Here is a 16,631-nt window from a genome sequence, read left to right on the forward strand (position 1 = left end):
ATAACACAATACACAACCACGCCTTATTGTTTTTCCGTTGTCGTCCTTTCTTTTTTCTATAAAATGTTTTCCTTTTGTTATGGGTTCTGGAGACATGAAGTCCAATAAAGCATTTGAAGTCTCCTACCGGAACTTGGATATTGAAATTTGTTTGTTTGGAGCCTTTTTATATATTATAAAGGCATTTACGACAGACATTCCTAGTAACAGTTCAAAAGCCACTTAACACCTCTTCTGAGAGTGGTGGCGTAGGCGGTCATTTGATCGGATATATCAACACCTAATTTGGCTTTGTTGTAATCAATAACAGCAAGAGGTTTTTCAAAAGCTCGTTGCCTTCGCTTCCTGGTGAAAAACTAAGTAAAATAAACCAAAAATATCAAATACAACTCAAAAACTACAAAAAATTACTGTCGCACATTTTCGTGCGACGTGGCCCCACAACATGTTTTATGATCTTCCAGGCCATGTCGCACGAAAATGTGCGACACAAAAAAACCATTATAACTGCAAAATTAGCGACCAAAATAAAGTCGCGAGTAGTCAAAACTTATTTTTAGGCACTAAGAAATAAAAAAGAACATAAATAAATTGTTGGTCTCAGGTGACCAAAATTTTTAAATGACACTGCTACTGAACGATCAAAATTCTAAAAAGGCTTTGGCAGCCAACGTGTTAATGCATATTTCATGGAAATTTATTTTAATAAAAAAAAATAAATAATTGGCGCGTACACTTCTGTTAGGTGTTTGGCCGAGCTCCTCCTCCTATTTGTGGTGTGCGTCTTGATGTTGTTCCACAAATGGAGGGACCTACAGTTTCAAGCCGACTCCGAACGGCAGATATTTTTATGAGGAGCTTTTTCATGGCAGAAATACACTCGGAGGTTTGCCATTGTCTGCCGAGGGGCGACCGCTATTATAAAAATATTATAAAAATGTTTTTATTAATTTTGCTTTCACCGAGATTCGAACCAACGACCTCTCTGTGAATTCCGAATGGTAATCACGCACCAACCCATTCGGCTACGGCGGCCACCAAATTTATTTTATCTCCTTCAAAATACGACCCGTCTGAAGGGAATGGCCTTCAGCTCCTTCGTCGCATTCTCTTTGATCCCCTCTATCGACTGAAATCTCCTTCCAGGAAGTGGTAACTTCAACTTGGGAAACAAAAAGAAGTCGCACGGGGATATATCAGGTGAATACGGTGCTTGCACGATGGTATTTACTTGGTGTTTGGTCAAATAATACAGCGCAATTTGGACTCGGTGCGATGGCGCGTTATCATCATTAAAAATCCAAGAATTATTTGCCCACATTTCCGGCCGTTTGCGACGTACAGCATCTCTCAAACGCTGCAAAACGGATAAATAATAGTCTTTATTGACTGTCTGGCCCGATGGAAGGTACTCATGGTGCACTACGCCTTGGCAATCGAAGAAAACAGTTAACATCATCTTCCCGGTGCCTTTTGGATCATAGGGTATATTATTTCAAGCTCTCGGTAGGTGGCTGTAATCGATATGTCGTAAAGAATCGATCAAACAATTTAAAGTTTTTGCTCGTTGTCAAGGTGACATTTCACACTAAAAAATTCTTTTGTCGTTTTTTGTTTGTTCCATTATTTTAAAATATTTTTTTTTGCAAATAGTTTAAAACTGTTTTATGAATGTATTATTAATACACATAATATTGTATGTATTACAATATTACATATACCTACACATATAATATTATAATATATTATATAGACGTACGATTAGAAATAAAATAAAAAAATAAAGAATGTTTAACAATAAACGTTTGTTTGTGTAGGAAACTGGTTTAGGTAAAGTAAAGTCTATTATAACATTTTGAGATATTATAGGGAATTCTCGCAAGGATAAGGGAGCATTGATTGAAAACTTGTTTTGAACATTTTAGGAAGGGATGGGAGAGTCATAAACTGCATTTCCTTTCCAAGAGATAAGGCAGTCCACTGTCCCTTGAATAATGTTGTAGACAAAGTTAATGATAAAGTAGGCCTATAGCTTTTGAGAGTTTCCAGATTTATTTACCTAAGACGAGTTGCATATTCCGTTTTAAAGTTTAGAAAACGGATAGAAAATTTCAAAAAAAAATTGTCTGTACCTCTTTGTTCCTATTATACAGGGTTTGATTGAAAAGTAATGAGCCTTATTTTTTTAAGCAGTTTTATTAAACCTTTTGGCTTATACAACTAATATTCTTTAAAATAGGTCCCTAGAGCGTCAATACACCGCTGGTAGCGGTCCTTCCACTGCAGGAAACATTCTTTAAACTCATCCGCTGGAATCGCGTTCAATTCGGCTGTCACAGTTTTTTGGATCGCCTCGATGGAGTCGAAACGCTTCTCCTTCAGCTTTCTTTTCAGGCGCGGGAACAAGAAGAAGTCCGGAGGGGACTTTTGTTGCTTTTGTATTTCTTTTTAAGCTTTCATCTTAAGTAACAAAAAAATCATTAAATAAACCGGAGGCTATCGACTTTTATAAAGTTTATACCCGCAAATTTGTAGAAAATATAATTTATACGGGAATACATCGAAATACGTACCTCCTTGACTGAGCTTGTCCTTGCTGCACCTCCATAAATCTTACGATCGTTTTCAAATTGGAAGTGCGGTTAAATATTGTGTTCTAAATTTTTTTACTTGCAAAAACAAAAAAAAGAGAAGAAATCATTTACCGTTCGTGTCCATCATAATATTTTTCGAAGAGCTTAGCGACTGACAAAAATATTTATTAAAAAAAAAAAAAATTGGATTAACCCATAAAAATTTGCAAAAGCGATAAAAAATAATCAAATAATAAAGGGTCTTTGCAAAGGCGTGCCAAGATGTTGTTTTAATATGAAACTTGTACAAATTTAGATTCTTTCAGGTTTCACTATTTTTATTCAAAATACAGCTCTTAACAATTCTATAGTTTGGGGAAAAAGTAATCCATTATTTTTCGTCAAATTTTTGTGCAAATGATTTAAAACTGTTTTATGGTCGATCTTTAGCTCTTAGGTGATACTACGACTGCTAACATGGCGGTTAAGGGGTAACACCACTGTGCACGCGTAAAATAAATACGATTTTTAAAGAATTTTTTTGTATAGAAGGAAAGGGGAAACAATCACTCTGATTTGGGAAGTTATTACTTATATACTAAAATACAAAACTACAAAGTTTGATCGAAAAATTTTACAAAATGGCGGCATTGGAGACATTTTTGTAATGTGGTTTCTCTTGAAGGAGCTCCGCGGCACGCAGCACAGAGGGTGCAAATTTTAATCTGGAACAAAGAAACATTTTTTTTCTTAATCTAGATAAGAATAGCTAGAGAAACACGTAGGGGATTTAAAAAATATTTATTTTTGTGGAATTAGCAAGCATTTGAAGGAAAAAACTCTATTTTGGACTAAAAAAACGGCACTTAAATAATTATAACAATCGTTTAAATTAATCTATCGAAAATCCCCTACGCTCTTCTCTTAAGAAGGTTATTATACAGACGTAGTGAAAAACCTGACTAAAAATATTTAAAATTGTTTGAGTTATGCTGCGTGCCAATTTCAGAAAACGTGTTTTGAGAAAAACGCGTTTAAAGTTTGGAAATTTGGAGAAGTCGTTAGGTAGCAGTCACTAACGCTTGGTTAAAAGCTTAAAATATTTATGAAATAGACTTCGATAACGTATAAAACTTTTTGTTCTGTATTTTAAAAGGTTCAAAGAATTTTTTAAGCTTATAAAAAAAAAATCTATTTTTTGAAATTTCTACAGTGGTGTTACCCCTTAAGTTCGATTCTTTCGGTGGTTTTATCGACGGAACGGAATCGATGAAACTAAAATCGCACGTAATTAGCTGGTATTGTATCGGTACTATAAACAGCATTCAAAATTTCAGCAGCCTGGCTTGCATATTCGACTTATCAATGAAAAAATTATAAAATGTACCAAATTTTCTCTTTGTTGACTACCATTGTTAACACCCTGTCTGAATGGAGCAAAAAAAAACAACAAACGTTTTTTTTTAGTTTGAATTGTCACCTTAACAACGAACATAAACTTTAAATTTTTTGATAGACACTTTACGAGATATCAGTCACTACAGCCATCTATCGAGAAAATAATGGATTTCTGATCTTGAATCTATGAATCATTGTCATCAATTAAATGTGCCCCCTGAGCACGTCTACAGGCTGTCATACGAAAATTAAAATTTTCAAGTGCTCGTTGACCCATTATCGCATTGAGTTCAGCAATTTCGATGGTTTAGTGGAGTTAGGTGGCCAGTTTATGTTACAATTACGCGAAATTAATCTACCGGGTAACTTAGATCGCAATAATGCAGTGCTGTCCCGTGTTGTGTGACTTGTGGCTCCATTCTGTTGAAAATAAAAATCGACTATGTCTATGCCTGCAAGCTTCGGCCACAAAAACTCTTCAATCAGTTGTCTGTAGCGATGTCGATCGACAGTAACAACTCTTTCGATTTTTGAAGAAAAACGAGCCAATTATTTCACCAGTCCAAGAATCACACCAAACAACAAATTTTAGTGGATGTAATGATTTTTCTGAAATTACTCGAGAATTTTCTCCAACCAAATGCGGCAGTTTTCTTTGTTGACTAATCCAACCAGTGTGAAATGAGTTGCATCACTAAAATCCGACCATTTTCATAATAATGTAATCATTTTAATACGTTGTTCTATCGTGTAAAAAGGTACACCTGTCTGCTTGACAAATGTCCAAAAGACATAAAAAGAAAAGATACCGTCTAGGCGTTACTTTTGAAATGCCCTTTACCTAAGTATGAAGACAAACATATATGCATATGCATGTGTACAAACGCTTCTAAATTTTTTTTTAATGCTCAATACAATTGTATGCTTGTATATACATACATACATACATGTATAAAAATGTAGGCAAGCGAATTTTTTTCGTTGCCTCCTCTGAAGGAACACTTAAGATGGCAGGAAACAAAAAGTATGCGTCTGGCATCAATTAAAGTAAAACAACAGTTTTTTTTTTAGTAAGGAAACACAAAATTCGTTTCATAGCATAAGTGGAAGGTGGTCTAAATTTTTTATTTCAAATTTAATTTCTAGCTTTTAATTTAATGCTTGTATTTCTATTTTCAAAAATACGTCATAATCTTGCGAAATCGCTGGATTTTTGTGAAATGAATTAATTTGTCGCTCAGTTTAGTTTGTCGATCGCGCGGGTAGGGTTCTAGAGCGTGAAAAAATATATACTCACATACATACATACATGCGCATATACGTATATAACATAAGAACTTTGTGTACATTGTGTCGTAAAGGCAGGAAAATGTGTTAATATGTGTTGTCACTGGTGTCTACTTTTTAGATAAAAAAAAGAAAATAAAAAAACAAGCAAATAGTGCATACATATATATGTATATGTATTTACATAGATACGTATATGCCAGATTGGCGTACGCTGAAAAACGTGTATATTGGTGATGCACACGAGACAAAATACCTGTATTCCTCGCCTACTCAAGCAAGCAGCCAGTGCACATGCGTTTTGGAGACTCCCATCATTGCTGCCTACTTTCTATAATTTTAGAGTAGGCAACTTATGTATATATCCATGTAATGCAAAATACCAAATATAAAATGCATATAAGCTCTACTTTTTGCTGCTTTGCATTGAGTAAGCGATTGAGTGGCAAAGTTCTTTCTCACAGTACAATCTATACTACTTTGGCGGCGCAGTCTGATATCCGATGACTTTCAGTTACACCAACGATCCTCTCCTTAATACATATGTAAAAAAAAAAAATTAACGGTTTCCAAACTGCTTTGTTTCAATGTTTATCCCGTCTATGTTTTTTGCGACTAGCGGCTCCACTTCTCAAGCTCCAAATGCATAGCCAAAGAGAAAGATGTGGTATGCTTCTTGTTAGACAGGCTTTGTTTGAATTTTCCATCTTAGATTTCAGCTCAAAAATATATAGAATGAAATATGATTTGTGTGCCTGGTTGAAGTTGGCCTGAAAGAAGATTAATAAATATGTAAAACTTTTTTCTAATAGCGTTCGCCCCTCAGCAGACAATGACAAACCCTCGAGTGTATTTCTAATTACTGTAATTACACTGACTTTAATTTATTGGTAACATTATTAGCTTGCATTATGTATGTACAAGTATATTTAAGGTCAAACCTTTCGCCTTTCATTGCTTTTAAAGCACGATTTTGAAAACTCGTATAAGTATCACGCACGATTTCTGCTGAAATTTCATTCCAAATTTTTTGTAAGCGGTACTTTAATTGATTCAACTTAAGGGGGTCCTCTAGTTTCTCGTCTGTTTTTTCGGGTTTTTCAATAATTTTTAACGGGCAAACGATCAAAATAATAAATCTCATTGTGTTCACATAATCTTTAGTAACATTTAAATGAGCTTTACAAATTTTTTGAAGACAAAACATATAATAGAATAAAAGTTATAGTGGCCGACAAGAAGACATAAAGTAAAAGAGGTGCTTGACGGTGACCAAGATTGCGGCTGTTTGGCTTATCTGAAATCGAAAAACCAAACGACATTTTAATCTTCATATTTAAGACTAGCGATTGAACTAGAATGAATTCTTAATTACAAAAATTAATTTTTGTATACACTTTTGAAAATTAAATTCTATTTTTTACTTATTTTTTCTTAATTTTTTCGCTCATAGGAAAATTTCTATCGAAGCAATCATGATAATCCTAGTTCAATCGCTGGCTTATAATATATTAAAGATGAGGTATATATTTGAACAAGATCGGTTCAGTAGTTTTTGAAATATCGTGGTCACTATTTTGAAAAATAGTGTTTCGAGAAAAACGCGTTTCAAAGTTCGCGCAGCGTTGAGCGCGCTAAGTATACCTGCTCCGTTCAAGGCCGTAACTTGTGAGCCACTTCGAATATCGAAAAATCCTTCAGCACATACTTTTAACACATGTTGTAAATGTGATTTATGAAAAAAAAAAAAAATTCGATATTTTCGACCCAAGAAACTAGAGGACCCCCTTAAAGTTTTTATATTTGTATCCCCATATGCAGAAAAGCAAAGAATTCAGACGCGAAGCAGATCGAGGCCATTCATATGCCGAAATAAAACAAGCCTTTTCGCCCTTGCACCAGTGTGAGCCGGGCAGAGTCTGATTGAAAGCAATAGGTATATTTTCAAACACTTCTTCCGAAGTTAATTTCTTCGCTTTTGTCAATTGTTTTTTGCAGATATGGCTCCCCAAATCATAACAGAAGCAGTTTTTTGACATCTCGATAGTCTTTTTATTAGCTGAAATTTTCAATATGAGTATATTGGTTGCATAGATGAGGTCATTCTGTGGGTTGTGGCTTGTTTGTATGGGTGTGCAACTAAGTTTTAAAGGTTTTTTTTTTCGATTTCAAAAATTTATTGTTAAAAATTGGTACAACCTATTTTATCCAAAATACTGTCCATCACTACTATAACTTTTTCCCACTTCTCTGGTAATGCATGGATTCCGTCCCAATAAAACTGCTCGCTTTTGGAGGCGAAGGACTCATCAAGCCAATTTTGGATACCTTCAACCGAAGTGAAACGCACTCCCGTAAGGGCATTCTGCATCGACCGGAACAAATGGTAATCTGATGGTGCAAGTTCTGGGCTATAAGGCGGGTGGGGTAGAACTTCCCATCCGCTACCATCGAGATAGGTTTTGACCACTTGTGCGACATGCGGCCGAGCATTGTCACGATGAAAGATCAATGTCTCATGTCTGGTTTCCCATTCCGGACGTTTTTCCGCAATTGCTCGCTTCAATCGCATAAGTTGCTGTCTGTAGAGTGCTCCGTTTATCGTCTGACCACTTTTCAGTAGTTCGTGGTAAACGATTCCCTTCTGGTCCCACCAAATGCAGAGCATTACCTTGCTGCCATGGATATTTGGCTTTGGCGTCGATGGTCCGGGACTTTTGAATCGTCGGAACCAGTACTCGCAGGTTAAAATTGATGGAGCATTCTCACCGTAAGCCTCACACAGCATCCGATAACTTTCCGCTGCACTTTTCTTCAGATGGAAGCAAAATAGCTATGCTTCCCGCGAATGAAGTTTTGTAGGCACAAAAGCTGACATAGTCTTTGTATAAAAAAATTTTTTGTTTACACTTCGACGAAATGACACAAACTAAGAAACGACACTTAATGATGACGCTTTCACATGAAACTCGTTACACAAATACTCAGTACAATTTGACACTAGTATAACTATATGTTTTAAATCCTTTAAAACTTAGTTGCACACCCTAAAACAAGCAACTTCTCATCGAAAAACTCAATATCGTAATTTGCGTGTCATTGAAGTAGCAGCGTATTTCTTCCTCTCCGCATTTTACTTGGTTGTTCCTTCAGACAATGAATCCTATTTTCTTGCAAACTTTCATCTTCAAATTCATCTGAATGAGTCGGCTATTCAAAGGTTGATGAAAAATTTTAAGAAACTGGTTCTGTCAAAGATAGAAAAAGGATGGACAGACGAAAAACTGGACGTTGCGTTGAGAATATTGCTGCTGTAGCGCAAAGTGTTGGTAAACAACCTTCAACATCGATATCTCGACGTTCTCAAAAATTAGGCTTTCATAACTCGACTGTTTGGCGAATTTTCCTTGTAGACGTGCCCGTGATGGACATTTAAATGGTGTCATTGTAATCTGGGCTGGAACAGTTGATAATTTAATAGAGCAAATTTCCCGAACGGATCAAAATCGAACCAAATGCGAATGATTACTGTACTGTGAAGCCCTTCTATACTATTAAACTTGATATTTATACAGAACAATGTTCCGAGGCAAAGACAGTGAAGCATTGGCTACATAAAGAAGTCCCGACCTGAATCCCATAGAAAACTTATAAAATGTTGTCAAAATAGAAATCGCAAGTAACAATTTGAAAAATTTGATTATTTGTGGACCGCAGTTCAGGGAGCATGGGATCCAATTCCAAAAAAAAAATGACAACATATTTATTTAGCGGCAGATTTCACATTGTGCCATGTATGTGTCCCTGTTGTTTGGCATATTATCAAAGTTTCCAGTAATTATATTAAAAGAAAAATAGAGTTCACATTATTTTAATTTGAAAATAAAGGGTTTTCAATATATTTAAAAATGTAGATTCTTTCAGATTTCGCTATTTTCGTTCGAAAACGTCTCTTAGGAATTATTTGAGAAAAAATGACATCGTTTAAATGTCCATTATGACCACATCTCCAGGTAAAATCCGCCAAACAGTCGAGTCATGAAAGCCTAATTGTTGCGAACGTCGAGATATCGATGTTGGACAGCAACAGTGTGCACTACAGCAACAATATTCACAAGAAAACGTCCAGTTTATGACCTGCCAGACCTTTAATATTCAACTCATTCGGACGAGTATTTCCACCAAAGAATCACGAATTTTGCGATACGTTGTTCTTAAAGATCATTATTAATAAGTTTCAATCATTTTAACTCGTTGCTTTAATGTGTAAAATTGTACATCCGTTTACTTGAGTAATATCAAAGATGACATAAAAAAGGTACCGTCTAGGAATTATTCGCTATTGACATCTAGGCGTCACTTCTGAAAGTCCTTTATTTTGGCATATAGCCATAATTTACTATACATTAAGAAATATAAATTGGCGTTTATGGAATATCTATCCCGTTTTCCTTGAAGAGCTGCTCTAATATCAAACGATCTACTCGTATACGCCGGGTTAATTTGCTGTATGCAGTTTTTTTAAATTATTTAAAAGGTTTTGGTTACAAATTTATCAAGAAATAAATATGTGAAAAAATATTAAAAATGTAATTAGGCCAATTTGGTTTTGGATATGCAATGTCATCTATTTATCGCAAAATATGCCGAAATATGCGTTAACAAATAAGGCTTTTCGTTTCGTCGTGATTTAAAACGCCGTTATATTATATATTAACCATGTTGGTAGGGTTAAAATAGAAGGACATGCATTTGTGCATATTTCGTCCTGCCATAGTGATCCCCATGATTCTGGAACTTTTCTTTTGTGTGTGTGTCTTGTGACTCTTCATCATCTCATCATCGTAATGTTTCCAAAACTTTTAGCTGCGCTGAAGCATTCTTATCTTCCACATCATTATTTAGCATCTTTTTGTAAATCATAAGCATGATATTTCCGAAATGGCTTTTGTACTTACATACATACCTAATTTATCTTGTTGAAAACTCTTTCTCGGTTAGAATAATTTCCCCTCTAAATCAGAACAATCACTGTAACTGACTTACTACTAAATGTCAAAACACATCCACATAATCGAATATTACTACACTGGCATACAGATGCGTATATGTATGTGTTTAGTATAAATTTTCGTATATGTACATGTAAGTCTATGCGTTACAATTAACTGTTGAATGTATTGTAGGCTCTTATATAGCATAGAGTACCACATTACATAGTGGATGTCCTTCAACAATTGCAATGGTAACCCTAGGACTTAAGAATAAGACACACGCACTTACTATATATAGTCGTGCTTTTTGTGCCCGAGTGGCCTAGTATTTACAATAACCTGAATAAGTTCATACACTCAGTAGGAAATTTAACGCATTCGCAGTGGTGCTCTTCGTGTCATTTCGAAACTGGCTCCTCTGTATACATTACATAGAATTGTATCATTCCGAAAAATATCATCTTATTCAACTTGTTTCAAAAAAGAAAGTGTTTTTATTTTTTATAAAATATTTGCGATTTCTTTAAATTCTAAATAGTGCTTAATGGGATGGTTAAGCTACTACTATCACTTCTAGAATTTATAAACTTCGCCATAGCTCAGTCATGTAAAATACATCCGTAAACTAAACATAAACTGAATTGAAAAAAGCTCTTAAAAAAATAATAAAGGGAGAATTAAGAGAGCAAGCGATATTTTTCAAAAATATCCGCGTTTTTCCTTTATTTGTTCATTCAGTTTAACTCTCCATTAAACCTTCGGTTGGGCATACTTGTCTGGCCTGTTTTTCGTGCTATTCGAGGATCCTTTTTAAAAAGTTATATAAATCTATAGAAAATTTAATTTTGGGAAGCTACCTGAAAGCTCAAGTCTATTAAATTCACGTCCAAAGTCGAAAAAGCCAGTCTGACCAGACCCTAAAAATTAGCATACAGAAATTGTTTGGAAAAAATATAATAAAATTAAGGTGTTTGTCAAGTGTGGTATGAGCAAAAATATAGCGATGAATAAATATTTTTTGTTTTGCTAAAATATTTGTAAATATTGTCTGTAACTTTATAAAATTGTTACTGGTTAAACCTCCCACTGCACCATTAAGACCGCCTTATTGGAAATTTAGAGCCATTTTTTATGTCAGTTGTACAGGGTGCCTATGAATTTTGAGTTTTAGTTATGGAGAATTACTCGTGGGAATTGTGAAAATGCGCTACCGAGATTGTGAGAGTTTTGCGGAAACTGTCGAAAATGTATGGATTTCAGACCCCATAACGTACCTTTTCGTCGTACAGTGGAATATTTGAAAGTGGAATATTTAAACGCAAAACAAACCTATACTTATATATGTCCGTGCGGGTCGGTGTATTGAAAACTTTGCAGCAATTAGTGAGAGCACTCACTTACAGCCTCCTGCAGCAAAAGCGAAAGAGTGTCAGTTTTTCATATTCTTTGGGGAGGCGTTTATCGAACTTATTGGTTTTGTAACAATCAGTACTGTCCTCTTTTGGGCGTTAGGAAGATAATCCTTCACCGTGTGATGCTTCTACCACAAGTCACTGCTTGTAACTTTCGACTGCGGTGTTCTTCTTCGAAAATACGGTTGACATAGCGATCATTTTCGACTGCGTTTATTCTTTTAAAATAATAAATAACTTCTTTTTGGCAAAGTATATACAGGGCCCGTCATCTATCGTTACGGATTTGAACTAGGTATTATTTGAAGAATGGTAACACTTAGCTGTCATCAGATTTGACAGAAAATTAGTTTTATTCTTCGGCTGAACGAAAATGGTTGTGTATAAGCTCAAAGAACGCTGGGAAATATTGCGACATTACTTTGAAAATCATGGTAATGTTGCAGAATGTGTACGAAAATTACGTACGGCAATGGGAAGAAGAAAAGCACCGAATGAGGCGTATGTGCGTTACTTTGCGAAAAAAACCGTTTGACGCCGTTGGATTATTATTTTTGGGGTGCCGTCAAAGACCAGTGTTATGCCAACAAACCAGCAGCAATTGATGCACTGAAGACCAACATACGCGATGTCATAGCTGAAATACAGCCGCATACAATCGTAATAAATGGGTTGAAAAGTTGGACCGATCGTATGGGATGGTGCATGGCTAGCCGAGGCAGCCATATGAATGAAGTTGTGTTCCATCATTAACCGGAAGGATTGTACTTCAAAATAAAAAAAAAAACAGTTTGGAAAAATATTGAGTAGTTTCTTTTTTATAGCATTTTTAATTCCGTAAAGTTATATGGCGGACCCTATACAAGTGTACATACATATATCAATAACCAGAAGATAATTCTTGAACTGAAACTTGAGATTTGACGAGCCATTGTCAATCTTATAGAAAATTTTGTCAAAAGGATTAGGTTCGGTTGAAGCGCTTGTTCTGTGGGACGCACTCAAACTCATAGCCCATTGTGATGCCGCATTTCTCCTAAAAGTAGTGTGCACTTTTCAAAAATTTTAGAAGATTCCTGAGATATGCGATCTTCCAATTCATTGTTTACATAAAATGGTAAACCTACGTCTGGGTAGAGCATCACAATGGCACAGTGGGTGCGAGATCGTCTCTTCATCTTCCTCATCTAGACAGCTTTTGCAGAAGTCATTAATAACTTGTCTACCTAAAATGATAAACATACGTCTGTATAGAGAGGGACAATGGCACAGGAGGTGCGCGATCGTCTCTTTCTCCTCTAGACAGCTTTTGCAGAAATCATGTGATTGCACGCTCATCCTCTGTGCGTGTCTGTTCATTAGGTAGTGTCTTGTTATAACTGTAATCAGTGTGCTAAGACTGTGCTTATTTTGGCTTAGCAGAGATTCTGTGCATTGAGAGTCGGCCACAACTGTCGGGCGAGTCTGCAGGTGGTTTCATTACGTTATTTTTCATTCGCTGCTCTTACGATTTCTTCAAAGATAAGTAGCTTCAGACATGTAAGGGTATGCCTATGTCACTGTCTGTGTACTAATCGGTCAGTTTGGTGCCGAATCTTGCTAATTCATCGGCTCTACAGTTACCTTCAATGTCACAATGTCAAAATGACTGCCATATCGTTAAAAAATTTGCGACATTTCATGGCTAACTTTGAGTTGTCGACTGCTTTGTGATAGATTTTATCGTCAACTGGCTACCAGTGAAAATGTAGATATCATCTCCAGGTATCGCATCAACCTGTGACACGGCTTTTATTATTGCCATCAATTCAGCCAAAAGGATTATCTTCGTATTAATAATTATATTAGTAATAAATCCAACGGTTACTTTTCTCTCGTACCAGGGGAGTTTTTCGCATGGCGTACGGATCTCTTTTGTACGGAAATTTGTTAATCGGCGAGATCTAAAAATAATCAGCTTAAAACATATTTCATCAGCTTAATAAAAAGCTTATTTTGAATAAAAATAGTGTAATCTTTTGAAATATTATTATTATTATTATTATTTATTAAAATATAATTAAAATTATAGATTAATCTAAGATAAAATCTCTAGCTACCAGGGCTATTGGCTATCCGCTATCCGAAATAATATATAGGCCTTCCTTATATATTTTTGTGGGAAGTTTTTAAGGATGTCCAAGGATAGTCTTAAAAGTATATCCTCAATACCTATTCGTTCGTGTACACCAATGATTCTCAATTCCAGAGAATTTTCTCTTATATCTGATACCCACATTTTTCTTCTAATTTTCTTAACTCATCTTGGCATTACAGTCCGGGGTGGACCATTGCCTCCTCTTCAATATGCCTCCATTTTTCTCGACAGTCCGCTTTCGCTCTATGTTGTTTTCTTTTTCTTAACTAATTATGTCTAAAATTTTAAAGGTCTTTTACAAAAAACAATCCTGACCTCAGAGATAATAATTAAAAACGCATATTAATTCCATGTATACAATCTTTTCGAATAAGCGGCGTTTTTTCCGAATTTCAGAGTGGGAGGTCCTAATGGAGCACCCTGAATGTACTAAGTTAATGCTAGTTGTGAAGATATTCATCTTAGTAGTTCAAAATTTTCCTGTAGGGTGTAGAACACGATGTGACAGTGGCTATGTGTGCGTGTGTGAGTGTGTATGTGTGTGTGTACACTTGTACGAGCATATTCGCGGAAGTTTATTTGAAAATGAAACCTTCATTGCTGCTATCCAACCAGCCTGCCAGCGAGCGAGTGAGCCAGTGTATACATTCAAAGGACCCGCTTACTGCGCATGTACACTATCGAACTCGAAAAGTCTGTCCGTTCGCTCCTAGCCTGGTTATTGCATTTTGTTAGTAGCAGCGACTTTCATACAATACACAACACAGATTTTCAAAAAATATCAACTGTATACAATCATATTAAATTAAATTAAATTAGACGAGTAGATAAAGCGAAGCTAAACGGAAATATTGTATTAGTTACAACTGAAAACGCCCAAAAAACAAACAAAGGAGTAACCCAAAAACCAAACAGAAGCGTTGAAGAGAAAGATATACTGTAGTTATATTTTCACGATTTTTTTCTTATTCGCATAGAAATGAATCGATTTACGTATCGTTGGAGCGATTACGAATTGTTGCATTGATTCAATTCCTTGAAGTTCAAAATGGAATAGCCTACATGAAAAAAATATTATCGATTTTAAATTATTGCATTTGTACGAAGTTAAATGACACAAAGTCGTTTTCCATTCAATGTAGTTTAGTAAAAGAGAAGAAGATTGCTCGCGGTGTGTAAAGTTAGAACGACAAAAAAAACAAAAATTAAAAAAAAAATTTAATTCAAAAGTAAAAAATATACATACATATACGAAAAGTAGTAAAGCACAAATTAAAAAGCAAAAAAGCTAAAAGCTTTAAGGCAACAAATAGCAAGCGTGAAACTAGCATCAGCAGCAGCAGCAACAGCCGGAACGGCAGCACTACCAGCTTCTTAACAACGCTTAGCAATTTAGCACTAACTTAGCAGAGCAGGTTTTATCCACATACTTGTACACATACTAGATTTATCATCAATACCGTTACACCGCTCCGCCTACAATTTACATAAATACGATATATAACAAAAACCAAAAAAAAAGTTTAAAATAATACTAAAATAAAACCTACACACGCAGTATTTGTGCTCGAGTAAAAAGTCAAAAGTGAAAAATACAATATACCTGTAATACTTTTTAATTAGCTCGAAAAAGAAATGGGGTGCTTAAGTAGTAAAGACCGTCTCACAAAAGAGGATATGGAATTCTTGAAATCTCATACACGCTACGATGAAGCCACAATTAAAGAATGGTATAAAGGATTCAAGGTAACTGCATATTAAATGTTTCTTACTTTTTGCCTAACACACACTAATGCGCCACAAAATATACCACCATATACATACTTGTACCCCTGCATGAACATAATGCAAATCAACAACAACAACCACGCTGGATAAAACAACATCATCTGCACGCAATGCATACTTACTACATACCGCAATTATTTTCGTGTTTCCTCTTTGGGGTTACTGCAGCAAGACTGTCCCAATGGCCGTTTGACGCCGGCCAAATTCGTGGACATGTACAAAATGTTCTTCCCATCTGGAAATGCCGAGGAGTTTTGTGATCACGTTTTTCGCACCTTCGACATGGACAAAAATGGTTATATTGATTTTAAGGTAAGTGAAAAAATATACATATCTTATAGTGAACCAAATAGTAAGAACGAATGTGTGTTTTGTGCCTGGTGGCATGTCCTATAGTAGTGCATGTGAAAAAATCGTGCAGTAAAAATGTTTACTATCTCACAGTGTTCTTTGTAGCATTACCTTGGGGGACACAAGTAATTATCGGCCTTTTTCAATTTATACCGAACGATTTTATTAGAAAATAAAGAATTATAAGCCTCTTAATACACCAAAGCTCAAAATTCAACCTAACACTTTGGATATACATATTTGACGTATCAGAATGTCATGCATTTATTTGGCCACGCCCCCGAAGAGACTGGTTGTACACTGCGAAACCGAAATCAACTACCAGTCTCCTCACAAGTGCTATAACAGGTTATTGCATCACTGGCACCTTAGCCAGTAGAATGGGTGTACGTCACAACGACTTCTGCAGAAGTTGTGGATATGAAGAAGAAATCGAGTCGGTACAACACCTCCTCTGTGAATGCCCTGCACTTCAAAGAAGGCGGCCAAATATCTTGGCTATTATTTTGAGATCTGGGAAATTTGCAAAATGTCTCACTGGAGGGACTAGTTATCTTCTTAAAAAAAATCTAAGTGGTTTAAACCGCTTAGTTAGGGGATAGAAACTAAATGTAGGTATCACAATGGGCCTTAAGGCCACCCAGTGTCTTGTTTTTGACAGGCAACTTGGCTAACCTAACCCAGCTTAGCC

General features: G+C 35.6%; 2 protein-coding genes across 10 annotated transcripts in view; both read left to right on the forward strand.

Moving 5' to 3' along the window:
- Positions 1 to 16,631, forward strand: part of LOC129240164 (neurocalcin homolog) — a 72,505-nt gene that overhangs the window by 19,469 nt on the left and 36,405 nt on the right. The gene's annotated exons all lie outside the window — the stretch shown is intronic.
- LOC129240163 (neuronal calcium sensor 2) overlaps positions 1 to 16,631 on the forward strand; it is a 55,067-nt gene that overhangs the window by 19,466 nt on the left and 18,970 nt on the right. For 3 of the 6 annotated variants that reach the window (XM_054875748.1, XM_054875747.1, XM_054875746.1), the window contains exons 2-3: positions 15,425 to 15,547; positions 15,758 to 15,901. The exons of 2 other annotated variants lie outside the window; for them this stretch is intronic. In XM_054875748.1, coding sequence (XP_054731723.1) covers positions 15,437 to 15,547; positions 15,758 to 15,901 — 255 coding nt within the window. In that variant the 5' untranslated portion in view covers positions 15,425 to 15,436. Of the gene's footprint in view, positions 1 to 5,579; positions 5,603 to 15,424; positions 15,548 to 15,757; positions 15,902 to 16,631 lie in introns of those variants that run through there. One more of the 6 variants, XM_054875745.1, reaches the window with a different exon arrangement.

This window comes from Anastrepha obliqua, chromosome 3, assembly GCF_027943255.1.
Source record: "Anastrepha obliqua isolate idAnaObli1 chromosome 3, idAnaObli1_1.0, whole genome shotgun sequence".
Classification (NCBI taxonomy): domain Eukaryota; kingdom Metazoa; phylum Arthropoda; class Insecta; order Diptera; family Tephritidae; genus Anastrepha; species Anastrepha obliqua.